The sequence below is a fragment of the Tubulanus polymorphus genome, chromosome 7, assembly GCF_964204645.1.
Source record: "Tubulanus polymorphus chromosome 7, tnTubPoly1.2, whole genome shotgun sequence".
Taxonomy (NCBI): Eukaryota; Metazoa; Nemertea; class Palaeonemertea; order Tubulaniformes; family Tubulanidae; genus Tubulanus; species Tubulanus polymorphus.
In genome coordinates, this window is record NC_134031.1 from 8,210,208 (window position 1) to 8,225,875 (window position 15,668).

A 15,668-nucleotide genomic window follows, 5' to 3' on the forward strand; every position below is an offset into this window, starting at 1 on the left:
TGAACTTCGATGAGAAAATCGCTTTTAAAAATATAATTTGTTTCATTTAATTCAATTTCATTTAATTTAACCCAAGAATCTAGTTAGGAGGCTATGGAACAGGCTCTGAACATGGTTTGTAGTTTATTTCTAGCTATCTAGTATGTGTGCAAAATGAAATCAGAATTTGGTCTCATAATCAAACATCAAATATCATGTTTAATTTCTTGCGACATTATTTAACAATTTGGATACAAAGTTCAAAGCAAAACAATGTACGTATTTTTTCACAACAGTTCAGTTTTCTTACTGCGACCTATCTTTAAGGAAACTTTTGATTTTAAATAAATTTTGAATTCAAATCTGGGTTCATCCAGTATACTAAGTGTATCATCATTGCCCAAATGATCAACTCAAAATTTTAAGGTACAGATTCCACCACACTGTACAGGGATGAATCTAGACTGTGTCAGAATTGTCTCTCCATTTAACTTATAAACTCATACAGGGGTATAGCCAAAAAAGTTTCGACTAAAGACCCCAATATATTCAATTAATTTATCAATTTTTAAACATCGAAGGATACAGAAGGATACAGGTCTTTTTATTGACCTTTTGAACATTTCCTTGCCTATTTTAAATAGGCAAGGAGATATTTTCAAAATTTTCCAGTCCTCCCACATCTCTTTGTCAACATCGGTGCTTTCAGTATTCCCATTCTGTCTTTCCGAATATCAGGTGGCAGTTTCACTTTCCCAAAGAATGAGCCCTCCCATAGAAAATGCTGGCTACACCCGTAATGTTCCGGTATGTTCCTTTTACCTGAGTTAGCATCTAAGAACGGTAAAAGTCTTTAATTCATCTGGAGCTTCAGAATGTAGCAAAATGTGTTGGTGCGCATTTGAAACAGACCTCTAATGCATGCACCTATCATTCACCTATGTGAACTTTTTGAACCTGTGACCTGGGCAACTAGCGAGGCTGGATTCTCGCCACTACAGTTTCCATAATGTAAGACAGCACTTATTTTTTCAAATTGAGAATTCAAAAAGATGTACATGTAGCCCGATGGCACTAAGTAAATAGCTAGGCCTAATACGACTGTAAGTATTATATGTGATAGATATTGATTTGAAGATTCCAATGAAAATTATTGCGAAAACAATGATTAGGATAAAAGGAAAGTTACCTCACTGGTGGTGTCACCGACATATCAATCTTAACGGTGGTAGGGTTTCATAGCAGCTCCATTTCTGCAATAGAATAAAACAGGCAGAAAACTACATATGTATATAAACTGACTGACTAGGTTATCTATCTTATTATTGTGTAAACCATTGTTCTGAAGCTTAACAAATCATGAACTCGTAAATCTTTCACATTACACAAACACAGAAAAAAAGCTAAATGTACCGCCAGAGAAATATAAGAAGTATACTCTAAAATGGTTACTAAGCAGTGGATTTCATGGAAATTATCCTCGGAACAAAAAATTTGATAGCTATATACACGTACATATAATCGTTACTCGCAAACTCATTAGCTTCAGGTTCTCATATTCTGACAGTTCATTATTTGTAAAATGTATAAAATTTCCTCGCAAGTCACACCTGGAGAAATATTCGCCACGGCGTATAAATACTTTCTTAATATTAATAGCAAAACACCTGAACGTATTCATTACTTAACGCATAATCCGTCCAATTCCAAAAACGTTAATCCTTTTTCGAATTGATGACTAATTAGATATCGACCGATGGACAGGCCTTCATGGCAAAGGCAGTCACTTCAGAAAACACGTTTATTTTGAAAAATATTAACGGATTTCTTACTTAAATTCTCTCACCGTTTTCAATTCTCAAACCTATGAAAATACCAAGGTGGAAAAATAACGAGAAATGATTTTGCCGTGCTGTTGCTACTTGCAAAAATGTTAGTTAGATCATATCATTTCAAGTGATTGTGCAGAATTTCCTATACCCCAACCCCTGATATTGACTCTCAACGTTCAATGGACAGCTCAAGTAATTTCTGTTCAAGTCATCACTTGTTTCTGGCTTTGGAATCACTTTGCACGATTAGTTTCTGGAGAGCACCTTTGATTAGTTCTATTGTTTAAAAGGGGCTGTACAAATTCATAATCCTATTCTATCTAAGCAAACGATATTGCGCTATGAAGCATCAATCAATGTATGCCTAAAAAAGTGATAAAAAATATTGTTTCAAAATTGTCAATTCAAAATATCTTATCACTTGGAATAATAGGCCTATGCGCAAAATGTAAAATCTGAAATTTTTATCCCTTTAGAAGTGCCTTTTCAAATATTTGATAGGAAGACAACAAAGATATATTATGGTAGGCCTATCTGGCCTTTTTGGACATATTGAAAAGAACAAATTTTTGATTATTTTGCAGAAAGGAAGGTTTGACACGACATGTAATTCAAACCAGTTTTGTCAAGAAACTGAAACGAGATTCAATAAATCAGCGACATATTCAAGAAATACAATGGTAGGCTTTTTGGCAAAAAAACTGGAAACGCACATTTTGTTGAATATAATGACTGGCAACATAGCATTGAATTCAAGAAAATCGTCACAAACCCATTTTAAAAATACGAAACGCGAAATGCAGACATTAATTGGAAAAGTCTTTTCGCCGCGTTTCAAAAGCTTAATGAATTTTCAGGTTGCCATGGCAACTGTATTATAAAGCAGACAACTGATTGCTAGTTCGCGTTATGTCTTTGAACTGCTAGACTGCATTCAAGTATAATATAATTAATTAATGCAGTTAATGGCGAATTGCCACAGGTCAGAAAATTGGAAACAAAAAGTTTAGTAAATGCGACAAAAAAAACTATCGCCGATACTCGAAGTCAAGAAAATGAACAGTTAAAAAGTCTTTTTCTGCGGAAATTCATTCATACATGTATTTTGTCCAGGATTGTACAAATAAACTACACAATGTAAAGTTGCTAGGAAGCGTAGAATTGGGGCCTATATTTTGTTGTTTGAACAATAATAGTATTGAGAATTTTCAATGGCAAACATTCCACTTCAATTGAACCCTTGTCTCAGCTTTAACGACTGTTACCCAGAAACGTGTTCTGATATAAACAATCTAGCGCATACCATATATGGAATATATCTTAAACGCTCGACCACAGACGGGCGACTTTTGATAAAAATTAGAGAAGTGTGTCTATAACGGAAAATCAATTACTCCAATGCCAATTCTAAGATATACAAACATAATATTTTACGAAAAAAGATTTTGATCAAAATTTTTGTCAGGTTCAAGTTAGATCTAACCTGATTCACACAATATATAGGACCTCATCGAAGTGACTAACCCCATAGATGCATGTAGCCTATAGCTAAAAATGAGAATCACAAAATTTGTTTTTTTCACAACCCTAACATCTGGTTATAGAAAAAAAAAACACTCAGCAGAATGGTTAAAACAGCTGAAATGAATGTAAAATATATAGCTGCCTATATATGTTCAGTTCTCAAGAGAAGAACAAATGAAATGGTTACCAAGGCAATATGCAGTGCTTCATAATGAGTGTAAGATAAAATCAATAAATGAATTGATCAAATTCAGGTTTTTATAAATCGGCTTTGTACAAAATGTACAATAAAATGAAATTGCGCAATATTTTCACGATATAATAATCTCGCCAGTACCGCAGTAGTTTCTTCAAATTAAAGGACAATCTATACAATATGTAGGCTGCTCCTTATAGTTTCACAAAACTGTCACTCATAATCAAGCAACTATGGTATCAATAATTGATACTTGCAGCAGGCCAACTAAAGTTGAAGTGCTTCCAAATCTAATTCAGAATAATTTCAAAATACAAATCAACTCATCCTAAATGGTTTTACGAATGTATGGCCTAACCCCTCATCTAACCCCCCACCTGACCCCTATGAACATATCAGATAGGCCTAAAACGATTCTCCTTGTTTGCTTTAGCCATAACTCAAACCACAATTCAAGATATCTAGGCCTAGGCCTATTTGAAAATCATTTCATTTTGAAGCATCATATAGGCCTAGGCCTACAGAGCATTGTTTTTTTCCATTGAAACACTTATCAAGGCGATTAGTACTGGCTACGAGCAATCATTTGCTCGTAGGTACTCTGGTAAGCAGAATTGGATGTAGTCAATTGATTTTTTAAAGACGCCAGCCATATAAACCAAATTGACTTAGGGCCCACATTATAAAACATAAAGCTTACAAACAGCAAGATAAAAAAATGTTGTGTTATTTTTTACATTTTTAAACCAAGCCCTAAGCGCACATTCAGTGAAGCATATAGGCCTAGTGACAAATGACACATAGATTTTTATACTTTTTTACCCAGGTAATCAAAATTGAGGCCTTGCTTATTTGAGGCCTATTGCTGGTTTATCAATAGCCATACTTTTTCTCAAAACTCATCTGGCCATCATCATGAATCTTATTGGTTAACTTAGGTGAGCCCTAAGACCTATGCTTCATAGAGATATAACCACAAAAGGATCAAGAAAGCAGGTTTCGATAGGTCACCAATTCAATGAGCATACCAGTTCTTCTAGTATGTTCATTTCAACCAGGGAGAACTAATAGTAAGCTCATTTATTAATCTGTGAAGAGTATTTATTCCGGATTTGATATTCTTAAATTGGAATACTATCAATCCAAACCTGCCTGAAAACTGAGGTAGCTATTTTCTCTTTTGACAACCTGATTCATTTCAAACCTGTACCTGCCTGGTACGACCGGTGGTACTGTAGGCCTATCTGTAGGTATTATAATACTTTTTAATAGCCATAGCCAGCTCTGAAAAACTTTTTTGGCAATTTGGTACAAAATCGATGGTTCAACTGCACCTGACAAATATTTTTGGAGTCATGTTAAGAGTAAGACCTTAATCTCTATGCGAATAATAGCTAGGCCTAGAGCTGTACATCTCTATGTAAAACAGATTAGGGAATAAAATACATTTGAATTTATCATGATTCTGACTTCAGTTCGTTAAACTTTCATAGTAAAAGCGAACGAATGAATCTAACACGAGTTTTGTCAACACCAATCACCGAACAATCACAGTTTAACGAAACACACGGAATATAATTACAAGTTTAACTTTTGAAAATTCTTTTGATTTATCTACCTTTCGTCGAAAACGCTCACTACTGCCCAAAATCTGACAACTCTCGCGCGAAGTCTCGCGACTCAATAGCCCGATCGGTGTATACCGTTTCCGAACTAGTACTAACCTTCGATGTTGCGCGTTCCGATTGGTCAATCGAATATCTACGTCGCGTAGCAACGACGCCATGTTTAAAAGACGCTGAATATTATTTCCGGGTTTGAAATCAACTCGACTCTGAACAACGGGACGTTTTTTAAAAAAGTCACAAAAATGTCAGATCAAGAAGAAGAGACCGTGACGGGAACCGAAGAGGAAGAGGCTGCAGTTGAAGAACAGCAAGAAGAAGTCGAAGAAGAAGGGGAAGAGGAAGAAAAAGTTGAAGAGGAGGAAGAAGAAGAAGAGGTACACTCACGCTTTTTTGCGACTCCTTCTTTCTATCTTTGAAGTTGAGTCTTAACTCTGTAGCGTAAAGTATTTCTGTGATATTTTGAATTTAGTTGCAGTTTGAATTTTATCGCCGTTCTCACGAGATTATAAACAACCCGCGACTAAAATCCAAGCCAGTTTATAACTACATCATCATTCGTTTAGTGTCTATATAACCCGTATGCGCACTGCCACTAGAGGGCTTCTTGAATCAGACACATGTTTTTACTAAATAAATGAAATACGTAGTGGATATTTTACTGTATACGGCAGAGCATTTATTTCCACAATTTTACCGTACATTGTCGCTGATTGGCGCATTTACGCGCAGGTGCGCAACTTCAAGGAAAGTGTTGAGATTAGAGTTAGAGAAAACAGAGCGGATAGAGCGAGACTTGAACCGGGGCTAGTAAATTACTAGTGCAGCATCATACCACCAGACCACCGAGCTTCCTGAAAACCCACCAAATGTTTTAACTACATAGCACTCAAGCTTACCCTAACCCTATCCCTAGGGGGTAAAACGGACTGGAACACCTAACACTTGAAAATCGATTTTATTATGAATCAAACTTAGTTTTCCATTTCTTTTTCTAGAAAATACCAGAAAACCCATTGACACCTGAAATGGTGGCAGAATCTTTGACGCTATTGTGTAAGATTGGTGATGGTCTCTCTCATGCATATGTACGTGTTGATCTACATGATAGGTAATTCAGTCTCTATATTCCTCAAAATTCTGGTTCAAGTCCAATTCAGTAAGGTAAGCTTAAGTCGGATTGCTTCGAATGTAAAGATACAACCATCCGTCAGTTCCTGTAGTCCTGGGCCATTTGGGAATGACATGCAAAATATACATGTACAATTATGGCGGATTCTATTGTTTGGTCCAATTGGGAAAACAACATAGGGCCTACATTTTTTTCGTATCTTCTCGGCTCACCAGTTCTATAGCCCTTATTATAGTTAGTTATAGGCTCAATGATTTCTAGGGTGTGTTAACCATGAATGTTGAATATGGAAATTGCGAGATTGTTCAGCATGTCCAGGGACACCAAGTGTGCTTTTTGCTATTCTAAATTCTTACTTGATTTCGTATTTTATCATATTCATAAATAATATTATATTATATTCAGGCCTGTAGGCCTGTAGAAAAATCAGCATGGAAAGTATGTATGTTGCCCCTATTTACTGTGAAAATAGCAAAAATTTCCCAATACGTATAACTCGCATATGAATAATTTGGACTAAGAATTACAGTCCCAAGCAATCCGATTTAGATGTATACTCTACTGTATAGCCCCATTTCACAATGGAATTAAATTACAGTAGACTCGTCCTTACTCGGTTAACCACTCAAGTTAAGCAATTTTACTAAAATCTATTGGGTAAAACATTAATTCCCCTGATCCAACGCGTTGAGATGAACAGTCTCAACGCTATCAAGTAAGGTGGAGTCTTGTGTAGCAGCAGAATAAGCATTTTCTGGCAGTTATACATGAGTTGTATATCTGCATGGTTACATTTAAATGAATTAGACCTACTAGTTAAATCAAAATCTTCTTTTACAGAGAATTGTCAGATATCAAAATACTTGAAAAGTACATTCATCTACGATTCGTGGATGTTAGCCGCAATCGGTTAAAAGATATTAGCTCTTTGAATTCACTGACACATTTGCTGACACTCAAAGCTGATGAAAATCTGCTAACTACCGCACAATTAGAAGAAATGCCATATTTACAGGTACTGTACTCTGAACGAACTTCGGTTTTCCTAATGTAAAGTTGAATATTTTGCAACTGCCCGCTAGTTGACAAACTACAAGAACTGAAGTTTGCCAAAGTCCCTTTTCATGAAGAAATGTAGTAGAAAATATAGGCCCTAAGTGTTATTTGGCTTTATTTTCTTTGCTCTACTTCATATATCAACTGTTGAAATTCAATTTACATTCATTTTTTAGAAGGTTTTTAACATCTGGTAGATTTTATCATGTACTTGTTCTTCTTAGGTTGCAAGTTTTAACAATAATAAGATCATGAGTACTGAAGGAATAACGCACCCACTGATAGAGCAAATAAGTCTTAATTGTAAGTTTGTGATGAAGCTGAATTTTGTTTGTTAAAACGAATATCATTTTTGCTTTTTCTGTTAAACAATGGTGTTTATCTGGTTTAATTAATGTTATGGTAGTATACAAAAATCAGTGAAAAGTCTAGGCTAATGTTTGATGACTAAAATGTGCCACACAAGGCTTGATTTACACAATTATACAGAGTATCTTCTAGGATCAGACATCCTTCATTGCCAGTATCCTGCCGCATCAAAGTTTGGTATGCAAGTTTGTATTTGATTTTTAAGTTTCCAAAGAAAACATAGGAAAGAATTAGATTGAATATTTTCTAATGGAAACAGCATAAATTTCTTCTGTCCTGTTGGGATAGTTTCATTTCAAATTTTAAGTAGAACCAACAAAATATAGTGCCCTCAGGATACTGCCAAAATCCAGCCCTAATATTACAAACCGGTACATAATACATGTAGGCTATCTAGAATCAAATAATTGCCTATCCCTTCATTCATTTGTTCTTATTTAAGGCCTATGACCCTTAGTACAAGCTAGTGTCTTAGCATAGTTGAATGTCTTATAATCGTTTTAGTTAATGAAATAAAGAAAGTGGAATATCTTGATGGTGACAAATTAGCTCGATTACACACACTCGAACTGAGAGGCAACAAATTAGAAACAACGGATGGCATCTTTTTACCTAATCTCAGAAATCTTTTTTTGGTAAGTTATGTAGAAAAAAGTTTATAACTTATACGATTGGCTCTCCATCTTTAATTTGAAGTGTATTGATTCATCTGGATAATCAGAATTCTGGTTTGAAAATTATGACAGAAGGGCTGTAAAATATATTTGAATAAGATCATAATTCATAAATTGATCTGGAAAGTGGGTTTCTGTAATGTTTCAGTTTATTCCATTTATAGGCTCAGAACACGATCAAAACAATTGAGGGTATGGAGCATTTGACACATCTTACTACATTACATTTGAGAGAAAACCAGATTGAAAAATTGGATGGTTTTACGGATAGTTTAGTTAATTTACAGTATATAAATCTAAGGTAAACAGGTACTACTGAATAGTTATCAGTGCGTGGACTGACAGCCACTTTTCTTGGTAACAAATGCAAGTCAAACTCCTCTGTCTTGTAGATAACATTCATGATAAATGGTAAAAATTGAGCCATACCAGTATCTACTGGTAGTGTATTATCAGACCTTCTGACCGATCAGGAGTGAGACCCTTAATGTAGACTCTCGGATCATTCTGCAGCCATCTATCCTGCGATTCTCATAGTGATGTCAGTTTTGCAATTTTTTTCTATATTGATGTATAATGTACATTGTATACTACAGTAGAATCCGCTTAATTCGGATAATTTTGGACCAAAAAAATTCATCCGGTTTACGGGAAATCCAGATTTAAAGTCATTTTCTTGCGTATTAATGAGCAAATGAACCGCAAATATGACCAAAATCCCGATTAAGCCTATCCGGATTAAGCAGGTTTGACTGTATTTCTAGTCAGTCTACATGCATGAGCGCTAATCAATTTTCAAAAATGCTAACTGTCCTTGAAAATACAGCCAACTTGAGTAATCCATTTCTCATTTTCTATTGAAAATGAACAAGACAGTGTCCATGAAACTTCTTTTTTGTTTCCTTAGTACATATCTTATTTTCCTTATTTCATTACACTACTTACCATCCCGCAACTCGTGAATCTCAGAATTTGTGATGGTCAATCATTTTTTTTTTTCAGAGGCAACAATATAACAGATGTAAAGGAGACGCAGAAGTTACAATGTCTGCCAATGTTACGAGCATTGGCTCTGTCCGAGAACCCAATATCTGAAGAGGACGACTACCGTATGGAGGTTCTGATTGCTCTGCGTAAACTCGAACGTCTCGATAAAGATGAATACACGGATGATGAACGACAAGAAGCAGAGGACATCTATGAACAGCGTCGGGCTGAACAGTTAGCAGCAGAGGTGTGATTTCATCCAACAACATCAGCTTTTAGCCTACACTTATAATCATACTGACATTCTAACACTTCACCGCCATTGGATTTGGACTGAAATTTCATGCACGAGGACTTTTTACACAACCTAAGCATTACAATAACACTTTACACACTCACTTTATTTAATGCATGCATCATTTTTCATATTTTGAATTGAATATTCAACTACGGAGTAGTTCAAATGCTAATGACACGTGTTTAATGTAACTTTCCACTGACTCTTCAATTTCTTCCAAGTTTCTTAAGAAACTACTAATACCAACAGTGACATGATGTATCTTTCAACCCTTTCTATGCTGACTACTCACCACCAGAAAGTGCTGGAGATAATTTGAAAATGTTTAAAAATTCTGGTGTGTTGAATGACAGGCCATACCGCTATAGCCGCGGTGTGGTGTTTGTTAGTTACTAATATTTCCACTATTTAACACGCACTGCCATCTTTAAATGGATAAAAACTTATAACTAATAACATCAATACACTGAGATGTGGTGTACTAACGGTCTAGCAACGATTTATTCATTGCAGTGCGGTGTAGGTGCACTGAAAGGGTTAAAACTTTCATCTATCATACTGCAAATGCCTTGCATGCTGTAACTGATAACTAACTTTTTGCATGTTAACATTTTAAACTTTATTTATAGAGTATCTTCTTACCTCCGTAAATTTTCGAAAGTTCCTTCTATGGAGACCGTGAGCAAGTAGTGTCAAGCATCATTTTTCTCTTTTTAAGATAAATAGCTCCTTGAATAGTTGTTTCAACAAAAACTGTTTTAATTGATGAAATCTTTTCTGTGAATTGCCATGGACTGCTATGTGTTATATTTGCAGGGTGCTGAAGAAGTGATTGGATCAGATGTTGATGGGGAGGATGATGAACAGGATTAATTTACACTAGTACTGTTTGTAGTGAAATTAAACAATATGAAATAATCCGTCCACTTGCCATTTTTGTAATATATTTAATTTACGTCTTTGAAAAAATTAAAATCTAATATATATCTACAGTAGACTTGTTGATTTTTTTTAAATTTAACTACGCATCATTCAAAAGCTGGCTCGGTTAGAAATGGCTTTATTAAAACTGTGCACGTCTACATGAAAACTGTGATCTCCACTTTATTTGGCAGCATTTGAGACTACTAGTATTTCACCAAGTTGGCTAAATAGAAATTTTATCCAAATGAATTGGCAGAAAATGCAGCGACTACAGTGGTTTTACTGAGTTGACCGGTACCAAGTAAGGCAAATCTATCGCAAAATCGTTGGAACTGGTTTTTATGTAGAAGCACAGCTTGAGTAAAAATAAAAATCTTGGATCTGCTTGGAACGGGATTAGTATTTGTAAATGCAGTAATGGTTTGGTATAATGCACAAGTTATCCAATCTATCTTATTTTCTGTTCAATACCAATCAATGGCCCCCATGAAGTGGTTCCTTTCCCCTCTCCCTAAGAGTTAACATACTTTTTGAGCGCTCCCTTAACTGACCCCTCTGATACCCTCAACATTTATCTAACTCAAAAAACTGTATTTCTATAAAAACTTTTTACAATTTATTCTTTCTTATGTTATTCTAATTTTCAAAGGCACATTGTATATAAACTGATCACTCAAAAAGTGAACATCACTCCAGTACAAATAAATATCCAGAAACATTAGTGAAATAATAAGCATATGAATTGATTCAAATTCCAATATTTTCATCTTGCATGTTCATTTACAATGCATATCTAGGTACATTCAAAGCTCGTTATAATGGTAGATTGGGCATAATAGTAATATAATACAGCATAATCACCTGTGGAGTCAATTTGGTCACAGTTGCAGTTACTTATGAAAAGTATAGTGAAAGATAATATACCGGTACTACAGCAAATTTGATTTCGATGGAAGAGAACATATGAGAAACACTTTAAAAAGGTTAAAATCACCGCTTTCTTCTAGATGACAGACTTTGAAATCATTGAACTATGTACCCTCTGTGCGGCAGATAGTGATGGTTAATGTATAATGAGAGTATTCTCTATACACTTGTAGTCATACGGTCTTGGATATTCCATGGTAGATGGTGTTATAACGGGATTAAGATACAGGATCTAATACCAGACAAAATGGAGTCAATTTGGCTCAAAAGCGGATGGACACGGGTGGTGGTATAATCTTCGATTCCTTGGTTATTGAACTCAACTCCCACATAACTTGGCGTTACAGTAGACTCCTCTCAACTCAAATCCTATTAAGTTGAAAATCCGTTCAACTGAGCATATGTTGAAATTTTTAACTGTCTCCTATGTTAAACCGTACATTTAAATTCACTCTACTCGAAATTGCTCAACTCGAATATTCGTTCAACTCGAACTAATTTTTTGCCAAAATTACGTTCAAACTTCTCTCAACTCGAAATATCTGAACGACCTCCCGGCAGCAAACACAATTATCGATTAACAACACGTATGGGTTTACTGCTATAATTAGTAGGTTACCGTAGAACGCTCCACGCAACAATTAGATACATGTACATCGTTCACAAAGACATGCGCTCATCCAGTACGTACATAAACTCAAGCACGTTTATTGATTTCTACTTTTTCACGCCAAAATAATACACAGTACATGTAATTCAAGCTGCCGTTTATGATCGTTCATTTTTCATCACACCAAGTAAATTCTTTGGAGGTAAAAAATGAGTCAAAACACGCTTTATTTTAATGGAATTGTTTTAAAATTTAGCATCTAACAAACCATGAAGAATACTGAATCGTTCATTGAGGTTTAATTTCTTAACAATTTTTGGCCAATTTCGTAAAAATCCCAGCTCGAATTCCGCTTAACTCGTTGATTTTTTTCTGGTCCCAATGAATTCGAGTTGAGCGGAGTCTACTGTACTAAGATTTCCTTGAACGGAACACAGAATACCGTGGTCTAAGAAAATCGATGGATGACAAGTGATCACATAATTCATGAAATAATAAAGAAAGAGAAGAACTGTTAAATTTACATACACTACCAGCTATATGTATATATATGTACAGTAAACCACGTGCAAGTCGGGTCTAGATTGGATACAAGAAGTTGGAGAGAACTTCTTTGGTCTGATAATTGCTCAAAGATTTTCTTGTCATTTTTTGTTAAATTTCTGTATTTAAGTTGGTAACTCGCCTAAAGTCGTAGTATTTTTAGGGTCACAATAATCTGCAGTTTTGATTCAAAAGCTTTAAAATCTGCCGTTCTCAGTCAGGAGAAAATCTGCCAGTCCTAAAAACTTGCAGATGGTTTACAGTAGGCGCATTCAACATATGGCAAAAATGTAGATTGTATAACTGGATGAAAGAAGAAAGTAAAGCGTATACATTTTAAAGAAATTAGTCTTCGATAAGTTTTGCACACAAACATTAAATATATATCAAAACTAAATTAAGCCTGCTTATCATAATCAGCAGCAAAAACTTCTCTCATAAGCTATGTGTACATTGTAGTTTCAATCTCTGAGGAGTAAATGTACACATCACTGGCACAGTTCACGAAAAAAAGAAAATGCCTGTTTAGGAGAAACAACAATTCAGCAACAGAATAACCGCAAATGATACAACACCACATGTAGTATTGTACCACGCAGCGTAAACAGATAATATGTGAAAACCAAGTGAGCAGTGTTATCTACGGTATGTCATACCATCCTCGCTTGCCAGGGTTTGATTGCCTCCCGCTGAAGCTCTTGCCAACACAAACCCTGGTCGCCTATATCTAGTCTATATTTCTAGCCAATATTTAGACTTATTAACAGAATTGTATTAATTGAGGCTTGTATACAGCCTCTTCTTGGAGGGTGCGAAATTCATTTTCCAGCAATTGCAAGTGCTACCCCGATGGACCACCTGGCTACAAACCTAAAACTGTTAAATCAAAATTCCAAACATTAATCTGGCGATGACCTTTAATCTGAATGAGTTGGCACCAGTGAAATAAATCCGGTTCATGAGAATTCTGATAAGAACATCAAGTTTTACATACATTAATAATTATTGGAGGACCCTAAATTAGGCCTATATCCGTATTAGATCAAAATCTGGATTGAACGGAACCTGATTAATCGGGTTTTACTGTACCCTGAATGCAATCTCGTCATCACTAGATTAAACTATATCTAACAACATACCCCATGGTGACAGCTGATATCAATGTCCTTTTTCCTAAAAATTCCTGCACTGATGCAGATGGGGTACAGCGGTCCAGTTATCAAGAGGTAAAAGTTATTTGATTTTTCATTCCGGTGACGGATACAATATATGTTGATGTAAATACAATCGGTAGGCAAAATGATGCTAAATCACTCAATATCATATTTAGTAGCAAATATAAACCGCATAAACTTGCTTAAATTCGGTTTTACAAATAATTAATGGGCCTGCCATTTTTTTTTCAACATAAAACTAACGTGCCAGCACATAACATTGCAAGGTACATGTAGATGTATATTAATATCAAATAATGAGTCTACATGACCTAAATAATTGATACAGAGAAACTTGCTTCATTTCTACACTAAAACTAGTGAATATCTTATAATACACAAACCTTAAATATAATAATAATAAATTATACCAAACCCTTTCTAAGCTACATTACATCATTCAGTACCATACAGAGTACCAGGTTTCAGAGGTAGGTTTAATTACATTCATTCAATTCCAAACAATTACTGAATCTTAAGACCGTGAAACCGAAGTATTTTGTACAAAAAAACCCAATCAGTTTTGGAATGTTGCATACTTGAAATGATTTGTCCCCTAGATGAAATAAATGCATACGCAACGTTTTCAGAGCAAGGCTTCAACTCTGGTGAGATGCATTGATTTTGTGTTGTATATTCTTGAAAACGGTAGCTGTTTCCTGTAATAAAGATTCGAATATTGAATCCGCAAGCTGCATTTTTACAGCTAGTTCATCATCGTCATAGTTCACCCAATCAGGCTCCTCTTCCTGCAATTCCTGAACTAATATGTCATCGACTTGGTCCTTCTTTTTACGTGCACTCCACTTGTTTGATTTTAACTCGCGACCACCTTCTTTAAGTCCGACTAAACTAAGCACTTCTTCCTCCATGATTTCTTTCAGTTTGTCAGACGTTGTTGGTGGATTTTTGCCATAATACAACTTTTTGCGGAACTGAAATTGGATGATCAGAGATCATATACAATCTTTATTTACAGGTACTTATCAACACTTTTGACTGCCGAGTGCAAGAGCGAGAATGCTCGGGCTGGCAAAATTAAGTTTTATTTAAATCTTTTATTACTCAGTTCTGCCAGGTATCAATTCAACATGGAACTAAACAACTACAATGTGCAGTTACATTGTCTGAAAAGCTACGTCATGACCTCGAGTGCCAGTATTTACTTCTTTTGATACTGGACATGTTCAATTCAATAAATGATGGGCACGGAAGATCCAAGTTTTCCTTCTCCATGAGCACGGCTTAGTACCAACACGGTCACCTCGAGGAAAGGAGCTCAAAGGGAAAAGAAATGCCATTACCAATGGTTTGGAAAAACCAACAAATTAAGCGGACAAATCATTTATTTGCCTATGTCATTGACGAATATGCATTTTGCTAAGTTGTGCAGTCCAGATAAATCGTCGTTTTTATATCCATTTTACACTGTTGAGAAGGACTGATGAATATTCTCGAAAATTGAGCTTTAAATTGGCGAGAAAGACCGCCATTTTGTTCGTTTATGCTTATTTCTTTAAGCAAATGAGGCATTGCACACATTTTCTCAATTTTCGAGAATATTCATCAATCCTTCAACTCGGTACAAAATGGATATAAAAACGATGATTTTTCTGGACTGCACAACTCTACTGATTCAATTAAGACCTATTTGTGGTATGCAAACCCAAAATTAAGCGAAATATCCCAAAAAGATCGTGGACAATCAAAAATAAATAGACTTTAGATGGATGAAAGCATTAATCTACTGGCAAATGTAAGCCTGTAGAAGCTGCCAT

The 15,668-nt window shown here is 35.3% G+C and overlaps 2 protein-coding genes and 1 long non-coding RNA gene across 4 annotated transcripts in view; 1 reads left to right on the forward strand and 2 right to left on the reverse strand.

The window, feature by feature from the left end:
- The window catches only part of LOC141908269 (uncharacterized), a 22,873-nt gene extending 17,650 nt beyond the window's left edge, over positions 1 to 5,223 (reverse strand). The window contains exons 1-2 of the long non-coding RNA XR_012619593.1: positions 5,150 to 5,223; positions 1,169 to 1,232 (exon numbers count right to left, since the gene is read on the reverse strand). This is a non-coding gene — a long non-coding RNA (uncharacterized LOC141908269). The remainder of the gene's footprint in view (positions 1 to 1,168; positions 1,233 to 5,149) is intronic.
- On the forward strand, positions 5,168 to 10,623 carry LOC141908268 (leucine-rich repeat-containing protein 23-like). 2 transcript variants are annotated; one of them, XM_074798235.1, is made up of 8 exons: positions 5,168 to 5,533; positions 6,155 to 6,267; positions 7,129 to 7,303; positions 7,569 to 7,647; positions 8,218 to 8,348; positions 8,552 to 8,688; positions 9,390 to 9,621; positions 10,302 to 10,623. In XM_074798235.1, exons 1-8 carry the CDS (start codon positions 5,402 to 5,404, stop codon positions 10,320 to 10,322), a joined length of 1,020 nt encoding a protein of 339 aa, XP_074654336.1. In that variant the 5' UTR covers positions 5,168 to 5,401; the 3' UTR covers positions 10,323 to 10,623. The 2 variants fall into 2 exon arrangements, with proteins under 2 accessions (XP_074654336.1, XP_074654335.1); XM_074798234.1 differs by having other exon boundaries at positions 5,170 to 5,533; positions 10,489 to 10,623.
- Positions 10,624 to 11,223: 600 nt separating this feature from the next.
- The window catches only part of LOC141909133 (centrosome-associated protein 350-like), a 63,443-nt gene continuing 58,998 nt past the window's right edge, over positions 11,224 to 15,668 (reverse strand). Inside the window, exon 40 of the mRNA XM_074799519.1 lies at positions 11,224 to 14,825. Within this exon, the coding sequence (XP_074655620.1) occupies positions 14,490 to 14,825 (336 nt within the window). The 3' untranslated portion in view covers positions 11,224 to 14,489. The remainder of the gene's footprint in view (positions 14,826 to 15,668) is intronic.

Bases quoted from the DNA above. Each gene is read 5' to 3' on its own strand.
- LOC141908268 (XM_074798234.1), top strand. From the start codon at position 5,402: ATGTCAGATCAAGAAGAAGAGACCGTGACGGGAACCGAAGAGGAAGAG. The intron at 6,268-7,128 runs GTAATTCAGTCT...CTTCTTTTACAG, and splicing joins CGTGTTGATCTACATGATAG to AGAATTGTCAGATATCAAAA. The intron at 8,689-9,389 runs GTAAACAGGTAC...TTTTTTTTTCAG, and splicing joins TTACAGTATATAAATCTAAG to AGGCAACAATATAACAGATG.